This window comes from Carassius auratus, chromosome 49 (genome assembly GCF_003368295.1).
Source record: "Carassius auratus strain Wakin chromosome 49, ASM336829v1, whole genome shotgun sequence".
NCBI lineage: Eukaryota > Metazoa > Chordata > Actinopteri > Cypriniformes > Cyprinidae > Carassius > Carassius auratus.
Window position 1 is genome coordinate 6718209 of NC_039291.1, and position 15410 is coordinate 6733618.

The 15410-nt window shown below is 40.5% G+C and overlaps 1 protein-coding gene across 1 annotated transcript in view; it reads left to right on the forward strand.

Annotated features, from left to right (window-relative positions):
- Positions 1-6033, forward strand: part of LOC113066109 (transmembrane protein 108-like) — a 52738-nt gene extending 46705 nt beyond the window's left edge. Inside the window, exons 4-6 of the mRNA XM_026237757.1 lie at positions 2055-3293; positions 3525-3676; positions 4926-6033. Coding sequence (XP_026093542.1) covers positions 2055-3293; positions 3525-3676; positions 4926-5042 — 1508 coding nt within the window. The 3' untranslated portion in view covers positions 5043-6033. The remainder of the gene's footprint in view (positions 1-2054; positions 3294-3524; positions 3677-4925) is intronic.
- Positions 6034-15410: the final 9377 nt, after the last annotated feature.

Consider the following 15410-nt stretch of genomic DNA (forward strand, 5'->3'; position numbering starts at 1 on the left):
ACTTGATGTATGCTAAATATGGTATTACATGCTATGTTATGCTATACATACTATGCTATTCCATATAGTAATAAATAGTTTGAGTATCATGCTATGTAACATATCAGTATACATGATATGTTATGTAATGCTAGTATTCTATTCCATATGGCAGAAATAGTAAGAGTAGTATGCTAATATATGCTAGTATATGCTAAATTGTACTATATACTAGTATATTATTCCATATGGCAGAATATAGCAAAAGAGTAAAATGCTAGTATAGCTAGATAGGCTGACATAATTTTTGACTCCTCTTTTTAACAGAATACAAACCAAAGGGAACAGACAAGACTAAATACAAACTACTACCTATTAGACAAACTATTAGACATATTCTGATGCCAATTAACAGACTTACAAGCCATTTCCACATATTTCATAGTTTTGTTTTGATAAATTATAAAACACGACTGCTAATATGACAGCAGTGTGTTTACATTGGACCAGGGAGCTTATGTTCAGATGATTTCAGCGGCTGCGTGAACCTTCAGATCCACGGCTTGTTAAACACTCTGGGAGTCTCTCGAGGTTGTGTGCTGAGGGGGGAGAGCTCAGGAGCTTGTAGCTAATCGAAACACACCAGTTTGTTGTGAAATAAGCAACGATTCATGTTTTATTTACAGGGTGATGTTTTATTAATGCTGTGTTGGATTGGTAAGGCTGTATGTTAGATGTAATTCCTTTTGATTCAAAAAATAAATAACAGGACATGGCAGATAGTGAACAGTTATGGTCTCTGGTAGTGAACGCTGAAATCAGCATGGTTATATTGTTATCATAGTCATGTAGGTTTCTAGCATGGGCATGCTTGTGTTTGATATGGTAATCTGGAATTAGCATTGTCACTTGAATGAAACACTGTTTATTCTCTTCACTGCTTACTTTGCACGGGTGAGTTTTGATTGGTAGGAAACATACCATTCACTAAACATTTAACGTCATCTTGTTGATCAATGCAAAAGAATTATTGTAAAAGGAAAGATTGTGGGGTTGGGGGGGTGTAGCTTGGGCCTCTGGCACTTTGAGGTCAGACGCTAAAGTCGCCTTGCTAAATTTTTGATTTTTCGCCTTACGATGAGATGCGCTCTAGTTCACAGTGCAGTGCAAGTGAACGCGGCGCGCTGGTGCTTCCATGTCACGGTTATCATTGTCTGCTATATTTGCTTTTTATTTATTAAAATACATGCAATTGGTTAATGAAACATTTATTAAAATTAAGATAAAATTTGTTCAAAACGAAATTCGTTTTTAAGAAAGGTTTTCTACAAAGCAAAATTTAATGAAGTGGTAAATATCATGTCTGACGATTTACAAAACTTCATTAAGTGGTAAAAACCATGTCTCCCGATATATTGTGCATCTGATGATCCCATCTAAAAAATGAAAATAAATTTTGATAAAAATGTTTGTAAAAAATATTTTAATGACACGGTTTTGGCGGTTATAGAGTTCTAATGAAGGTGTTCAACTATAACCGTCGGTCTCACGGTTATATACTAACCGTCACACCCCTATGCAACAATGACAATTGCCCAGTAGCTGGCAAATGTACTGATTCAGATTCCCGCATGTCTTCTTGATAATTGTTTGTGATGATGTTCTCTCATCACTCACTGCCTTTCACCTTCTAAGAGCTGAATCTTGGTTTTTTATAGCAACTAAAATGGCATGCAGATAAAACATTGACCTCACTCTGATCATCAGGTGTCTTGGAAGGTAGCTGTATGGTAAACCATATGTTAGGACTTGTCCACATTTTACGATGTCATTCAGATGATGAAACCTTACCAAGATTCATTAAAGATCATCAGATTCTAATCAAGATTCTAATCAAGCATCTAAGCTAAGATTATTATTCAACTGATCTCTGCATGGTTATGTAAGAACATCATTATGGACTAAATAAAGTTTAAAGTAAAAGTTTCCTTGATTCTGTATGTGCAGTGAGACTGCGCATTTTGGATAAACGCATAATGTCTACATTCTTCTCATTGTCTGTTTTTCTTTTTCAGGTGTTCTGCTGATTCTGTCTTTGCCAGTTGGGCTGGTGTTCTCCGCAAAGGAGCCTGACCCCAACCAAACCCACAGGGACCTTGTCTCCATGTCAACAAGAAGCAGAATCCTCACCACCCTCTCACCGGGGCCCTTGGGCTGGCATGAGGGTTCCAGCACTGGGGATCTGCGTATCCAGTCACTGGCTTCTCTTGAAGCCATCAGTAGACCCACTACTGTCAGCTCTTCCCAGACAGCAAAGAACAATGTACCATCTGCCAAATTTCAAACAATTCAGACAACAACAGTAGGGGTGCATTCTTTTGGTCCCAGGGATCAGGCATCACTCAGAATCTCTCTTTCAGAAGCAGAAGTACCCCAACTGACCACTAGAAGTATGTTCAATAGAACAAGCTCTGGGTTTTTCACCACTAAAACCCAAGACCAGAACTTTAGCACTAATACCAACAAGCCGAGTACAATCAGAAGACAGAAAGTGAACCAGTCGGAGTTCTCAAGTGTGGTCCATATAAATCAAACCACTGCTACTGGGTCGTATAGTAGAAACCAAGTCACAAATTCTGGCTCAGATCATTCTTTTCTCTCAGGGACTAAAAGTGACATGGCCATTAATGGCAAGGGCCTTTTGGGGACCACATACACTGGAGAAATGGGAGTGAAGGAGCCCACTGATCCCATTCAACATTTACCATCATCTTCATTTACTTCAACCTTCAAAACCCACAAAGGGCAGAACACGTATAAGGAGGCTTCACAACACACCATTACACTGCGTGACGTGTCTTCAACAGAGAATCTAACATTGGGAAAAGGGATACATCCTTTTGCACAAACTGGCATCCAGTCTCCTCCCCCATCACCTTACAACCATGTTATAATATCTGATCCCACTCCTTCAGCGAAGAGCACAAACTTTGTGGAAGTCCAAGATGGCAGGAATGGAACCACCAATATGACCACTGATTCTCTTTTCTCTTTAAAAGATGCCACCGATGTTATCAACAGCACGGATGCCTCATGGCCTGCAGTTAATGATTTAGACATCTCAGAAGCACCATCCACAGCTAGCGGGAGCTACATGAACAGGCAGGTTCCAGCCACCACACAAGGCCCATGGGGATCTGGGAACCAGTCGGCTCCTGCGCTGGGTCCTTCTCATGAAAAAAACACCATCTGCCTTGACAAAATGAACATTGTGTGGTTGGTTCTTGCCATTAGCGTGCCTGTCTCCTCATGCTGTGAGTAACCAATATCACTCTTCCTCCAGCTTTCAAAACTTTCTGTCATCAGAACTGACAGGAACTTTTCCCAAGACGCAAGATAACATAATATTCCCTTTGTGGCTTAGTGGCTTTTGCTTACAACTTTCTGAAACACATCATACAAAATTCAGAAGTGATTAATGTGGTCTAAGGGCTAAAATGAAGAAGAATTAGATATACAATATTAATATGTTTTCTTCTCTTCAGCCGTACTGCTTACCGTATGCTGTATGAGGAAAAAGAAGAAGTCTGCTACTCAGGAGAACAACATGAGCTACTGGAATGACGCCATCACCATGGATTACTTCACTCGCCATGCTGTGGAGCTCCCATGCGAGATACAATCACTGGAGACTGAGGTACTGACAGAGACCTGGAAAACATTTTTGCCACTGCTTTTTGTCTGTTTAAAAGTCACAATGTAATGTAAGTAGTGTCAGATTTTGTTCTGTATTGTGATGTACATAAGATTGAAACAGACTCTCAAAAAGAAAAATGTAGGACAGAGACTTGTATCAATGCAATGGCCGTTGATTGGATGGAGGCAGATCTGGATGCAAACCTGTAGTCAATTGTAAGAAAGGGGTGGGTTTAAGCAAACTAAATCAGTGGAGAAATCTGGTATTGCCAGCCTGAGACTTAAACCCACAACTTTAGGGTTAAGAGTCAAACTCTCTAACCATTAGGCCACGACTTCCCCCCAAGGCTTAAAAAGGCTTACTTAGAAGGCTTTGCTATTTATATGATTTACAAATCAACAAATCATTAACTGAATAAGATATTTGGCTGAATAACACAAATATAGATATTCGTAGCTTTTTCATTGCTGGGTTATCATAATGAAATGAACGGTTATCATTGTAATCAAGACAATGTGTGCTTGAAAAAAAAAATCACTCAGTGGAAACTGCAAATGCTGTAGCATGATTTACCATTCATGTTATCGCCACCTGGTGATCAAAGACCATAATCTCACTCTCTCTTTCTCAATCTATTTTGTATTTTTGTTACCATCAACCCTTCTTTGACATTTTTCATTTCAACCTCTGCATGCTTCTTTTTTCCCTCACCTTTTTGTTCTTGCTTGCTGACATTTTCTGACAGGAGTATGATGATGATGATGATGATGATGAAGAATCATGTTTGGGATGTCGGTGACCCACAGGTCTTCAAATCAACCTTTAGTTCTCTTAGAGAAGCAACAGAGACATGCATTCCCTTTGCTTTATTTCTTTGTTTTTAGAAAGATTTATGGATTCATTTTAATCTTTGAATTAGAATTTCCATTTAATATGTGTTACCAAACACAAAATGTCTTAGAATGTAGAGCCTTATAATTAGTTGTCTTCCTGCACAGGTGCAATTTACCCTGCTTCTTCCTTCATTTTCTCCCTTGCACTCAGTCTCCATAGTGATAGATCTCAATCACTATACCATAGAAATGCATGTTTGTTCTATAAGAACATAGATTCTGACAAGAATCTTTATCTGTATTTACTGTATTTGTAGTGCTTTGTAGGATCTGACGCCCTTAAGTGATTTGTCTTTAGTTAGCATGAATGCAAGTATACTACAGTGCTAATGTTGTCATGTTTCTTTGTGTTTCAGGAACAAGAGACGTGTCTGCCCCCTAACGGTGACTACAGCGACAGCGGCGTGGTTCTGGTTAACCCCTTTTGCCAAGAGACTCTCTTTATCAACAGAGACAAGGCTTCTGATATCTAAAAACATTCTATTAAAAGGAGACAAAATCCTTGAGGATTTCCCAGTCCCTTTTATTTGCTTGCATTTTTTTAAGAATATACAAATATAAATAAATATATATACACACAGTATATGTGGTGAACCTTCAGAGACTCTGGTTTATAAATGAAACTGGTTTCAAGGATCTGAAAGAATATTATAAAAAAAGAACACAAATTAAAAATGAGGGGGAGCCCCTGCATATTTTTCTGATGTGGATTTTCTACAGACGCTTCATTGTGATAAGGGTTTTTATGTCTTTTTTGAATAAAAACAATAAGTGTGTTTGCTCTTATGTCCTAGTGGCTTTGGTGGAGCAGAGTGCTGAGAAACATGATGCGTGGTGTAAGGATGCTTGTGTGACGTTACCCAAAACACTTAATATGATTACTTAAACAAGCCTGCCGCACTTGAATTCTGTATGTAAGGGGATGGAGGGGTAAAGAGCATTGATTCTGAAATGTTTCTAAAATGGGTCCAGTGGGTACTGCAGCAACCCTCGCTTCTCTATTGGAGGAACTTGAGTTGATTGCCTGTTTGCATTTTATGGAGGACGAATCAAGATTTTCTGAGATAGTTTGTCCCCAGCTGAGTCACCAGCCAAAAGACAAAATTACAATTGTCCCATTCCTTAGATGTTCAAAATGTTTTTGTGTGCGTATATGTCTTGTTGCATGCATCTTTTCTGATTTGAGGTGTATGTGTGTCTTTAGACTAGATGTCAAACAGGATTTCGTTTCTATCAAGATTTTGTTGTTTCAAACACCCTAAAACTCCATTCACATTCACACAGTTGCACAAGCAAGTAGAAAGAAATATGCTTAAATTAAAATGAAATGCCTCATACAAAGCCCTTGCTATGGTAATGTTACTGTGCTCCACATTTCACATTATATCTGTTCATGTTGTACTTGTTTGTGTTCAACTTCTATTAGCAGGGCTAAGCATTATACTATATAACTGAAGTTTTTTTTTTTTTTATTAAACCACCATATTTGTTTATTCGCTATGTTATGCTCTGATGAAAATGGCACTAATATTGCTTTACAACTTGCTAAAAAGTTCATTTATTTCAGTAATTCAACTCAAATTGTGAAACTCGTGCATTAAATAAATTCAATGCACACAGGCTGAAGTCGTTTAACTCTTTGGTTCTTTTTATTGTGATGATTTTGGCTCGCATTTAACAAAACCCCACCAATTCACTATATCAACAAATTAGAATATGGTTAACAACTCAAAACACCTGCAAAGGTTTCCTGAGCCTTCAAAATGGTCTCTCAGTTTGGTTCACTTGGCTACACAATCATGGGGAAGACTGCTGATCTGACAGTTGTCCACATGACAATCATTGACACCCTTCACAAGGAGGGTAAGCCACAAACATTCATTCACAGAGTGCTGTATCCAAGCATGTTAACAGAAAGTTGAGTGGAAGGAAAAAGTGTGGAAGAAAAAGATGCACAACCAACCGAGAGAACTGCAGCCTTATGAGGATTGTCAAGCAAAATCAATTCAAGAATTTGAGTGAACTTTACTAGGAATGGACTGAGGCTGGGGTCAAGGCAAACAGACATGTCAAGGAATTTGGCTACAGTTGTCGTATTCCTCTTGTTAAGCCACTCCTGGGGCATCTTACCTGGGCTAAGGAGAAGAAGAACTAGACTGTTGCTCAGTGGTCCAAAGTCATTTTTTTTTTCCAGATGATAGCAAGTTTTGTATATCATTTGGAAACCAAGGTCCTAGAAGGGTAGAGAAGGTCATAGCCCAAGTTGCTTGAAGTCCAGTGTTAAGTTTCAACATTCTGTGATGATTTGGGGTGCAATGTTATTAGCTGGTGTTGGTCCATTGTATTTTTTGATAACCAAAGTCACTGCAACCATTTACCAAGAAATTTTGGAGCACTTCATGCTTCCTTCTGCTGACCAGCTTTTTGAAGATGCTGATTTCATTTTCCAGTGGGATTTGGCACCTGCCCACACTGGCAAAAGCACCAAAGTTGGTTAAATGACCATAGTGTTGGTGTGCTTGACTGACCAGCAAACTCACCAGACCTGAACCCCAGAGAGAATCTATGGGGTATTGTCAAGAGGAAAATGAGAAACAAGAGACGAGAAAATGCAGATGAGCTGAAGGCCATGGTCAAAGAAACCTGAGCTTCCAGACCACCTCAGCAGTGCCACAAACGGATCACCTCCATGCCACACTGAATTGAGGCAGTAATTAAAGCAAAAGGAAACCAAACCAAGTATTGAACCCATGTACAGTAAATTAAGATATTGATCTTATGAACTATCCTAATTTGCTAGTGAATTTGTGGGTTTTTGTTAAATGTAAGCCTAACTCATCACAATTATAAGAACCAAAGACTTAAACTACTTCAGTCTGTGTGCATTGAATTTATTTAATATATGAGTTTCACAATTTGAGTTGAATTACTGAAATAAATGAACTTTTCCATGATATTTTTAATTGAGATGCACCTCTATGTATTCTTAGAAGACATGTTTTTCTTAGTGAAGGGTGAATGAGTGTGCTTGTGGTTCTGTCTGTCTATCTTTGTCCCTTATGTGAACATTGATGAGAATAAATGAGACCAAACTGAATTTATCTTTGATTCTCAGTGCTTATTGCTGTATTGTACAGTTTTTTTTAGATGAATGTCAGTTATATCACTGGATGTAATAAAGTGTAATTGTTAGATATAAATACATACAGATAAACAATTTTTATTTTGTACATTCTTTTAACACATGCCACTGAGGTTGGTAGCATGTTTTAAAACCATATCATCATCCTTTCTTTACATATCACGTTTTTTTTTCTGTATGCTTAGCAGATTTTATATAAATATTGTTTTTAATTAATTTGCAGATTGATGTTTTCATTTTCCTCTTTATTTATTGTTTCCATCCATTTATTTTGTGCTGCCATGGGTTTTTGATATGTAAGGAGAGGGAGGTTATTGCTCAGCTGACAAAAAATCATGTCTAATCTTTTGTAGCACATAAACTATACTTTTTTTTTGCTGAGCAATACAAATAAAAAGGCTTTGAAGGTTTCTTCAGTCTGTAGTTGATTTAATATTTAAAGCAAAACCTGTTTCAAAAAGCAAAGTGGAACACAAACATCAATGTTTCCCCCTGATTTAAATGGGTCAAAGGTTTCTGGAATTTTCCCTGTTTGCTCTGTATGCTGAATGAAGCTTTTCTATTCACAAGCTGTTCAGTGTGTCAGACAACTAGGATGTTCATTCATTCATAGTCTCTCAAAAGGCAACAGATTTAAAGTATTTTTATAAACCCTCCACATCACATTGTTCCATGCTAGAATGCAGTAAGGTGTTATTGCTAGTCTTTTTTTATTTTATTTTTTATTATTCTGTCTTGAGTTATTTGAGAAATTTTCCTAAAACTATACAACTGTCCAGCGGGTATAGAAAAGAATCACCTCCTTGAAAATAATCAAATCTTTGTTGCTTTTGCAGCCTGAAATAAAGATGGACAAAGTTTTTGTTTTATTCAGCTGTATTTACTCAGTGTACAGCATCCAAGTGAAAGACATAACACCAAGGCAAGAAAAAAAAAACCTGATTCAATGAGTTGGAAAAAAGTTGTGTCAGTAATCTGTTGAACCACCTTTTGCTTTAATTGCAGCCTTTAGTCAGTTGGGATATGTCAATTACTCTACTAACTTTGCACATCTAGACTTTGCAATATTTGCACACTTTTCTTTTCAGAACTGTTCAAGCTCAGTTAAATTCGGTAGTGACCATTTGTGGAATGCAGTCTTCAAGTCATTCCATAATTTTCAAAAGGGGTTTAAGTCTGGGCTCTGACTAGGACATGCAAGAACATTCACCTTTTTCTCCTTTAACCACTGTGTGGTCAATTTTGCTGTGTGCTTTGGGTAATTGTCATGTTGGAATGTAAACCTTCTTCCCATTGATGACTTTCTGGCAGAGCATAACAGATTATCCACTTTTTTCCTTGTGGCCTCAGAATTTTCAAGGTGTGTTTTGGCAAAGCTCACTCATGACTGCATGTGGCCTTTCTTGAGGAGTGGCTTTTTTTCTTGCAACCTACCCATAAAAAACAACATTCGTGGAGAATTTGTGATATTGTTATCACATGCACAAAATGACCACTCTTTTGTCATAAATTCCTGCAACTGCTCCAGAGTTCTTTAGGCCTCTTTGTAGCCTCTCTGTCCAGTTTCTTCTTGGCTATTTCATCCAGTTTGGAGTGACATCCTGATCCAGGGACTATGCCACCTAGTAAAACGCTCCAGTGACTAATGTAATCTCCATTCCCTAAGATAATGGCAGCTGTGGCCTAATGGTTAGAGAGTCAGACTAGTTATCAGAAGGTTGCCAGTTTGAGTTTCTGTGTTGGCAGGAGTTGTTGGTGGTAGGGAGTGAATAAACAGTTCTGTCTTCCACCCTCAATGCCCAATGCTGAAGTGCCCTTGAGCAAGGCACTGAATATATAGCTGCCCACTGCTCTGGGTGTGTGTTCACTTCTCACTGCTGTGTGTGTGTGCACGTGGATGAGTTAAAATGCAGAGCACCAATTCCGAGTACGGGTTACCATACTTGGCAAAATGTCACAACTTTCACTTTCTTTCAGGGAAGAGAAGCGTTGTGTTGACAGTCATCTCTGATTGCCATTTCATCAGAATCTTTTGACTGAAGCTACAGTCATCAATTTGCATGCAGTCTTATAGCACAGCAGCCTTCATAACGTTTGTTCCTTATCTCTGAGGTTACATCACTTCCATTGCGATGACATGCTTACGGGGAACGCCTCCAATAGCGTCGTGCTATAAGCAAGCGCAGAATGAAGCCGCTCTGCAAGCCCAGCCTGGAACACCCTTACCAAGGGCTCCTGTAAGCATGAGCCAATAATGAGACCCAAGCCGTTTAGGCTGAGGACTACATAACATAACCCTCTCCACTTATAAGATAATTAGTTAGAATTAAGCTGACAAAATATGTGCCTGCAGGGCAGGGACATCCAAGTTATAAAACCTGGTGAAGGTAGACGGCAATGACCAGTTGATGGCTACACAAATGTCAGCAATTGAAATCTTGTTGGATGAAAACCAGGAAGAGGCTATTCCTCTGGTGGAGTGGGCCATCACAGGAATAGCGCACTGCAAGCCTGCGGAGGCATAAGCCATAGCTAGCTATAGCTAGCATCCACTATCCAGTGAGAGGCCCAGACTCCAGACAGGAAGCACTGACTGACAGTGTTTTCAGTTTATCCACTCACTTGAATAATGCTTGAGCCAAAAGGAGGGTGGTCTTAATCGACAGGGGATGCAAGTTGGTCGACTGAAGTGATTCAAAGGAAGTATAGACGATACTCTTGACTATAGACAAGTCCCAAGTCAACAAAGTATGAGGATGAGGCAGATTTAATCCCCGAACTCCCTTCAGAATTTGACGACTAAAACGTTTCTGCTGAATGGTTGGCCAGCCACAAGCGAATGATTCGCCATGATGGCTGCGACATACACTTTGAGCATGGAAGGAGTGTGCCCCTTATCCAGAAGCTCTTGTAGGAATGTTAGAAATGTCACAAATGGATAAGTCATTGTTCCCTCCTGCACACTAGTCAGAGAAGACTGACAATTTAAGGGGAAAAAAAACCTTTTGTAGACAGTGCTGAAGCCTCCAATACAATTACATACACTCGCAGGAAGCTACAAAAACTTTTGTTGAGGGGCCAAACACAAAGGTTCCACAGCTCTGGGCATGCGAAGGCGTACAGGTGAGCGCCATGCCAATCATGGGCTAGGGCATCTTGCTGTCTAGAAAAGTAGATAGGGAGTGAAAATTGTCTTCTTTTGTGAAGAGGTCCACCTCTACCCTCCTGAAGACAGACAAAAACATTTAAAACGTTTGGGGATGTAGTCTCCATTCTCCTGGACAGCATCTGCCCCCTGGTTCAGTCTACCCAGCACATGAGCTCCTCTGAATCAAAGGAGTTTGCATTGTACCCATAGAAGGAGGCATAGAGCCAACTTGTAAAGGGAGCATGACCTGAGACCACCTTGGTGATTGATTAAGGCTACCACCGTCATGTTGTCTAAATTGACCAGGACGCAGTGCCCCTTAAAGGCTGGCAGGAAGGTTCTGAGGGTCAGAAAAACTGCCATCATCTTGAGGCAGCTGATGTGTTATCAATGCTCCAGGTTTGACCAGGAGCCAGATGCCATTCTGCCCTCATACAAAAGCTCCCTAACCTGAGTTGGAGGCATCTGACATGACCACCTTCCTTCTGGAGGTCAATCCCAATGGGATGCCTGATTGAAACAGGTGAGAGGTTTTCCAACAGCTCTGATGCAGCGGTGGTTTACCCTGAGATGAAAACATCCCAGAAGCCAAGCTTGGGAAGAAAACATGGGCTTTGAGCCAGTAGTGAAGGGGCTGCATGTTGAGCAGCCACAGAGGAATCACAGAGTAAAGCATGGTGTAATCCATGCAGAATCGATAACTGTCCCCAGAAAGACCACTCACTGGCTAGGAGACAAAAACTCTTAGCTAAATTGATTCCCAACCCAAGGAGGTCCAGGTGGCTGAGCAGCAGTGACCTCTGAGCGATTAGTTCATGTTCTGACCTGGCTAAAAACAGGTAGTTCAAAATGTGGATTCCCATCTTACTCAGGGGAAAAGAGACACGTCTATGCACTTCATAAAGGTGTGTGGGGCCATGAACAGTCCGAATGGCAGGACTGTGTACTGATTGGCCAATCCCTCAAATGCAAATCTCAAGAATGGTCTGTGATGGAGGCTATCTGGATGTGAAACTAAGCGTCCTTCAGATCCACTGACAGAAACCAGTCCTCGGGACATACTTGTGTGAGGATCGGTTTCAAAATTGACATCTTGAATGGCCTTTTCATAAGTGAGCAGTTCAGATGTCTGAGAACACTATCTTTCTTGGGAATGAGGATGTAGCAGCTGTAAAACCCTCATTTGCTGTTCACTAGAGGAACCAATTCTACAGCTCCTTTTGAAAGCAGTGTTTGTACTTCAGATGACCATCATCCCATACCAAAGTCTGGACAACACCACTGAAGTGAGGTGGCCTGCGAGCAAACTGAAGTGAGTAACCTCTTTCTATGGTTTTTAGAACCCAACTTGACATATCTGGGATTGCTTTCCGAGATCTTCAGCTGGAAGATCACTGCACGGGATTGGGAACTGACATTCATGGCAATGAGGAGAGGAGAAAAGCTCTTTTGAGTATGTGGGTCCACTATCACAGCTAGGGATGGGAACCGAAAACCGGTTCTTATTGAGAACCGGTTTTGTTCTTTGAAACGTGAGCAATTTCTAAGTTTCGGTTCTGAAAACGGTTCTTGTGCAACACGTGACCAAGCGCTGTGAGCAGCCTTGCGCCGCTGTTCTGAGTATTGGCCGTTTCCCGTAAAGGATGTCACGAACTGAATAACAGACACACCTCCCTGTCTCTTTAATTGCCGAACACATTGTTTCCCACGACTGTATGTGCACTCGCGCCTTTGAAAACTTCGCACATCCTTTTGTCTGAGGCCGGCGACACACTGGATGCGTGGCGCAAGTGTCTTCGCTGCGTGGCGTGTCAGTTTTGAATTCGGCTCCCATGTTAACAGATTAGAGCTTGCAGACTGCCTGCATGAGACGCGCGTCTCAGGAAAACGCGTGCATGCTAGAAATAGAACCAACACCTATTTTTCACGCGACACGCAAGCGTGTTGGAAGCGTTTCCAGGCAAAATATAATAGGAAAATATGTTTATAAGTCATTTTGTACACAAATATATATTAATTCATGACATTTTGATGTTTGAAAGTCGTTATACTTTTGATGTTATAGGTTGACATAAATTCAGATATAAATGTAATGTAAAAAAAATAATAATAATTATCGATTTTCAAATATTGCACCTGTCAAACATAGTCTATTTTGCCATCAATACTGGTGTGTAAAAATTTTGTTTTTATTGTTGTCATGAAGACAAGAGCCTGGTCTGTCGGCGGTCTCCCTCTATGTCACCTACAGTAGCAGCAGCGCGCCAGCGCCGCGTCAGGCACGATTCTTGTGTGTAAAGACATAGAAAACACAAAGACATTGTCTCCTCTCCACCAATAAGCTGGTGTGTGGTGGGCATTCTGGCGCAATATGGATGCCGTCGCATTATCCAGGTGGATGCTGCACACTGGTGGTGGATGAGGAGATACTCCCTGACTATGTTAAGCACTTTGAGTGCATATAAAATGGCTATATAAATATAATGAATTATTATTATTATTATTATTATTAAAACGCGAAGCAGCCGCCACGCAGCAGAAACGCCACGCAGCCAGTGTGTCACCGGCCTGACTACATCTAACAGCAGCCACTAAATTACATTATATTTGTCCCATACTGTCATTAATATACATACTGGCTTCAACTTGAACCACTAAATAAATAGACAGCTATTGTTATGCAAGTATGAGGGTTAGATTATTTAGTGTACAGGTAATTTCAAGAGTGATAAACAAAGTGATAGAAAATATTTATTTTAATGCATTTTAAATGTTTAAAAATGTGGAAACCACTCATTGCATCACACCATCTCCTGACTGCATTATTATTTGTAAAATAGGGACTTTATGGAGAGTGTGTATACGTTTATAAGTTTAACCGTTTATATTTCATTAATTAAGGGAAATATAGTTAATAGTTCATTTAAATGGAACCCGAAGCCGAACCAGAACATTTCTAAAAATACCCCACCCCACTTATGAAGATCTTTACACTGTAATATATGTTGCATTTTGACATTGCCAACCTTTAAATTAAGTAAGTAATAAACAGTATTGAGCATTGAGTAGTTGAGTATTGTGCATTTTTCCTTACCACTATTTCTTAATAACTGTTTAATGATTTTAATGGAACCGAAATCAGAACAGGAACCTTTAGGTGGAACCGGAACCGGAAACGGAAACAGAAAATTTCTAACGATTCCCAACCCTAATCACAGCAGTAGTTTGCTTGGGAATACACTGAGTAAGAAGGTTGAATTTGGCACCCATCACTCTGTGATAAGTGGAGGGATGGAGAGTGAGTGCAAGCTTTCCTCTGTGAGAACTGACCCTATCCTCTTTCTCTCTGTATTTGGATCAGGACAACTTCGTAGAACCTTGGTGCTTCAGAAAGCGTTTCAATATCCAGGGGTGCTGCTGAAGCGCAGGCTCAGGTTTAGTCTGCTGAGCGGATGAAGCCATCTGGTGAATTACACCAGCCACCGCAATGGAGCACTTCATCAGGAAGTGACGCATTGCCCTCAATGACTTCTGTGCTGCTTTAAACTGCTTGGCAAACCCATCCACAGCAGGGTCTCTTAGGAGGGATTGACAAATCTAGGGAGGTGACCTTGTCAGCATCCCTGATCTCCATCAAATTCAGCCAAAGGTGGTGCTCCAGCATCACCATTTTGGCCATGGCCTTGCTGATCGCCTGCACATTGGCCTTAGTAGCATGCACAGCCAGTTCAGTTGATGTGCACAGCTCTCTAAAGGCATCAGAAGTCTGGCTAGACTTGTCCATGGTATGGAGAAGGTGTCTTCACACCTTGGAGTGGTGTCTTTGCTAAGGCTGAGGTGGTCCTGCAGGGCTTAGATTGATGCACTGTATGGGCTTCCAACCCCATGGCCGATGGAGGGCATAGATGTGCAATGACCGCCTCTTCCTGAGGGGAGAGGTTGCTATAACTTCTTTCTTCAGTGGTGAGAGTGGTGGAAGTATAGGGATTAACATGAGCCCATCCACTTCATGGTGAGTTCCTCGTGAACTGCTGGTAGGAAAAGAGTGGGTCATTCCTCTCCTGTTGGTGGGTTGAAGCGATATTGGTTTGTGCTGCAACCAAGCAGCAACATCCCGCTATCTCTCATGAAGCCAACAAGGAAGTGACTAAAACTGCAATTCATTGACTGGCCACTAGAGGTTGGCTCCAAAAGAGAGTCAATCCCATATACCCCCATGTTAAAAGGCCCCAACTCATCCGTTTAAATTATATTAAGCCTTAAAGTTCTGCATATTTAAGGGCGTGGCCACTTGACTGTGAGGTGGATTGTAAACAGTTTTTTTTTTTTATCGGATTAAGGTCATAAACGGTTTAAGCATAAACAGGTCGCAACAGGTAATTTTTTGCATCTTAATTCAAATTTTGCACGGCATGTTAATGCAACAACCCGCTTTCTTTCTGCATATCGAAGTGCACATGCATGATACATGACGGGAACACATCATTAGTGCAGATTTAAGCTCATCTAGACCGAGCAAACGTCTTGCAGTAAAGAAAGAAGGATATTACA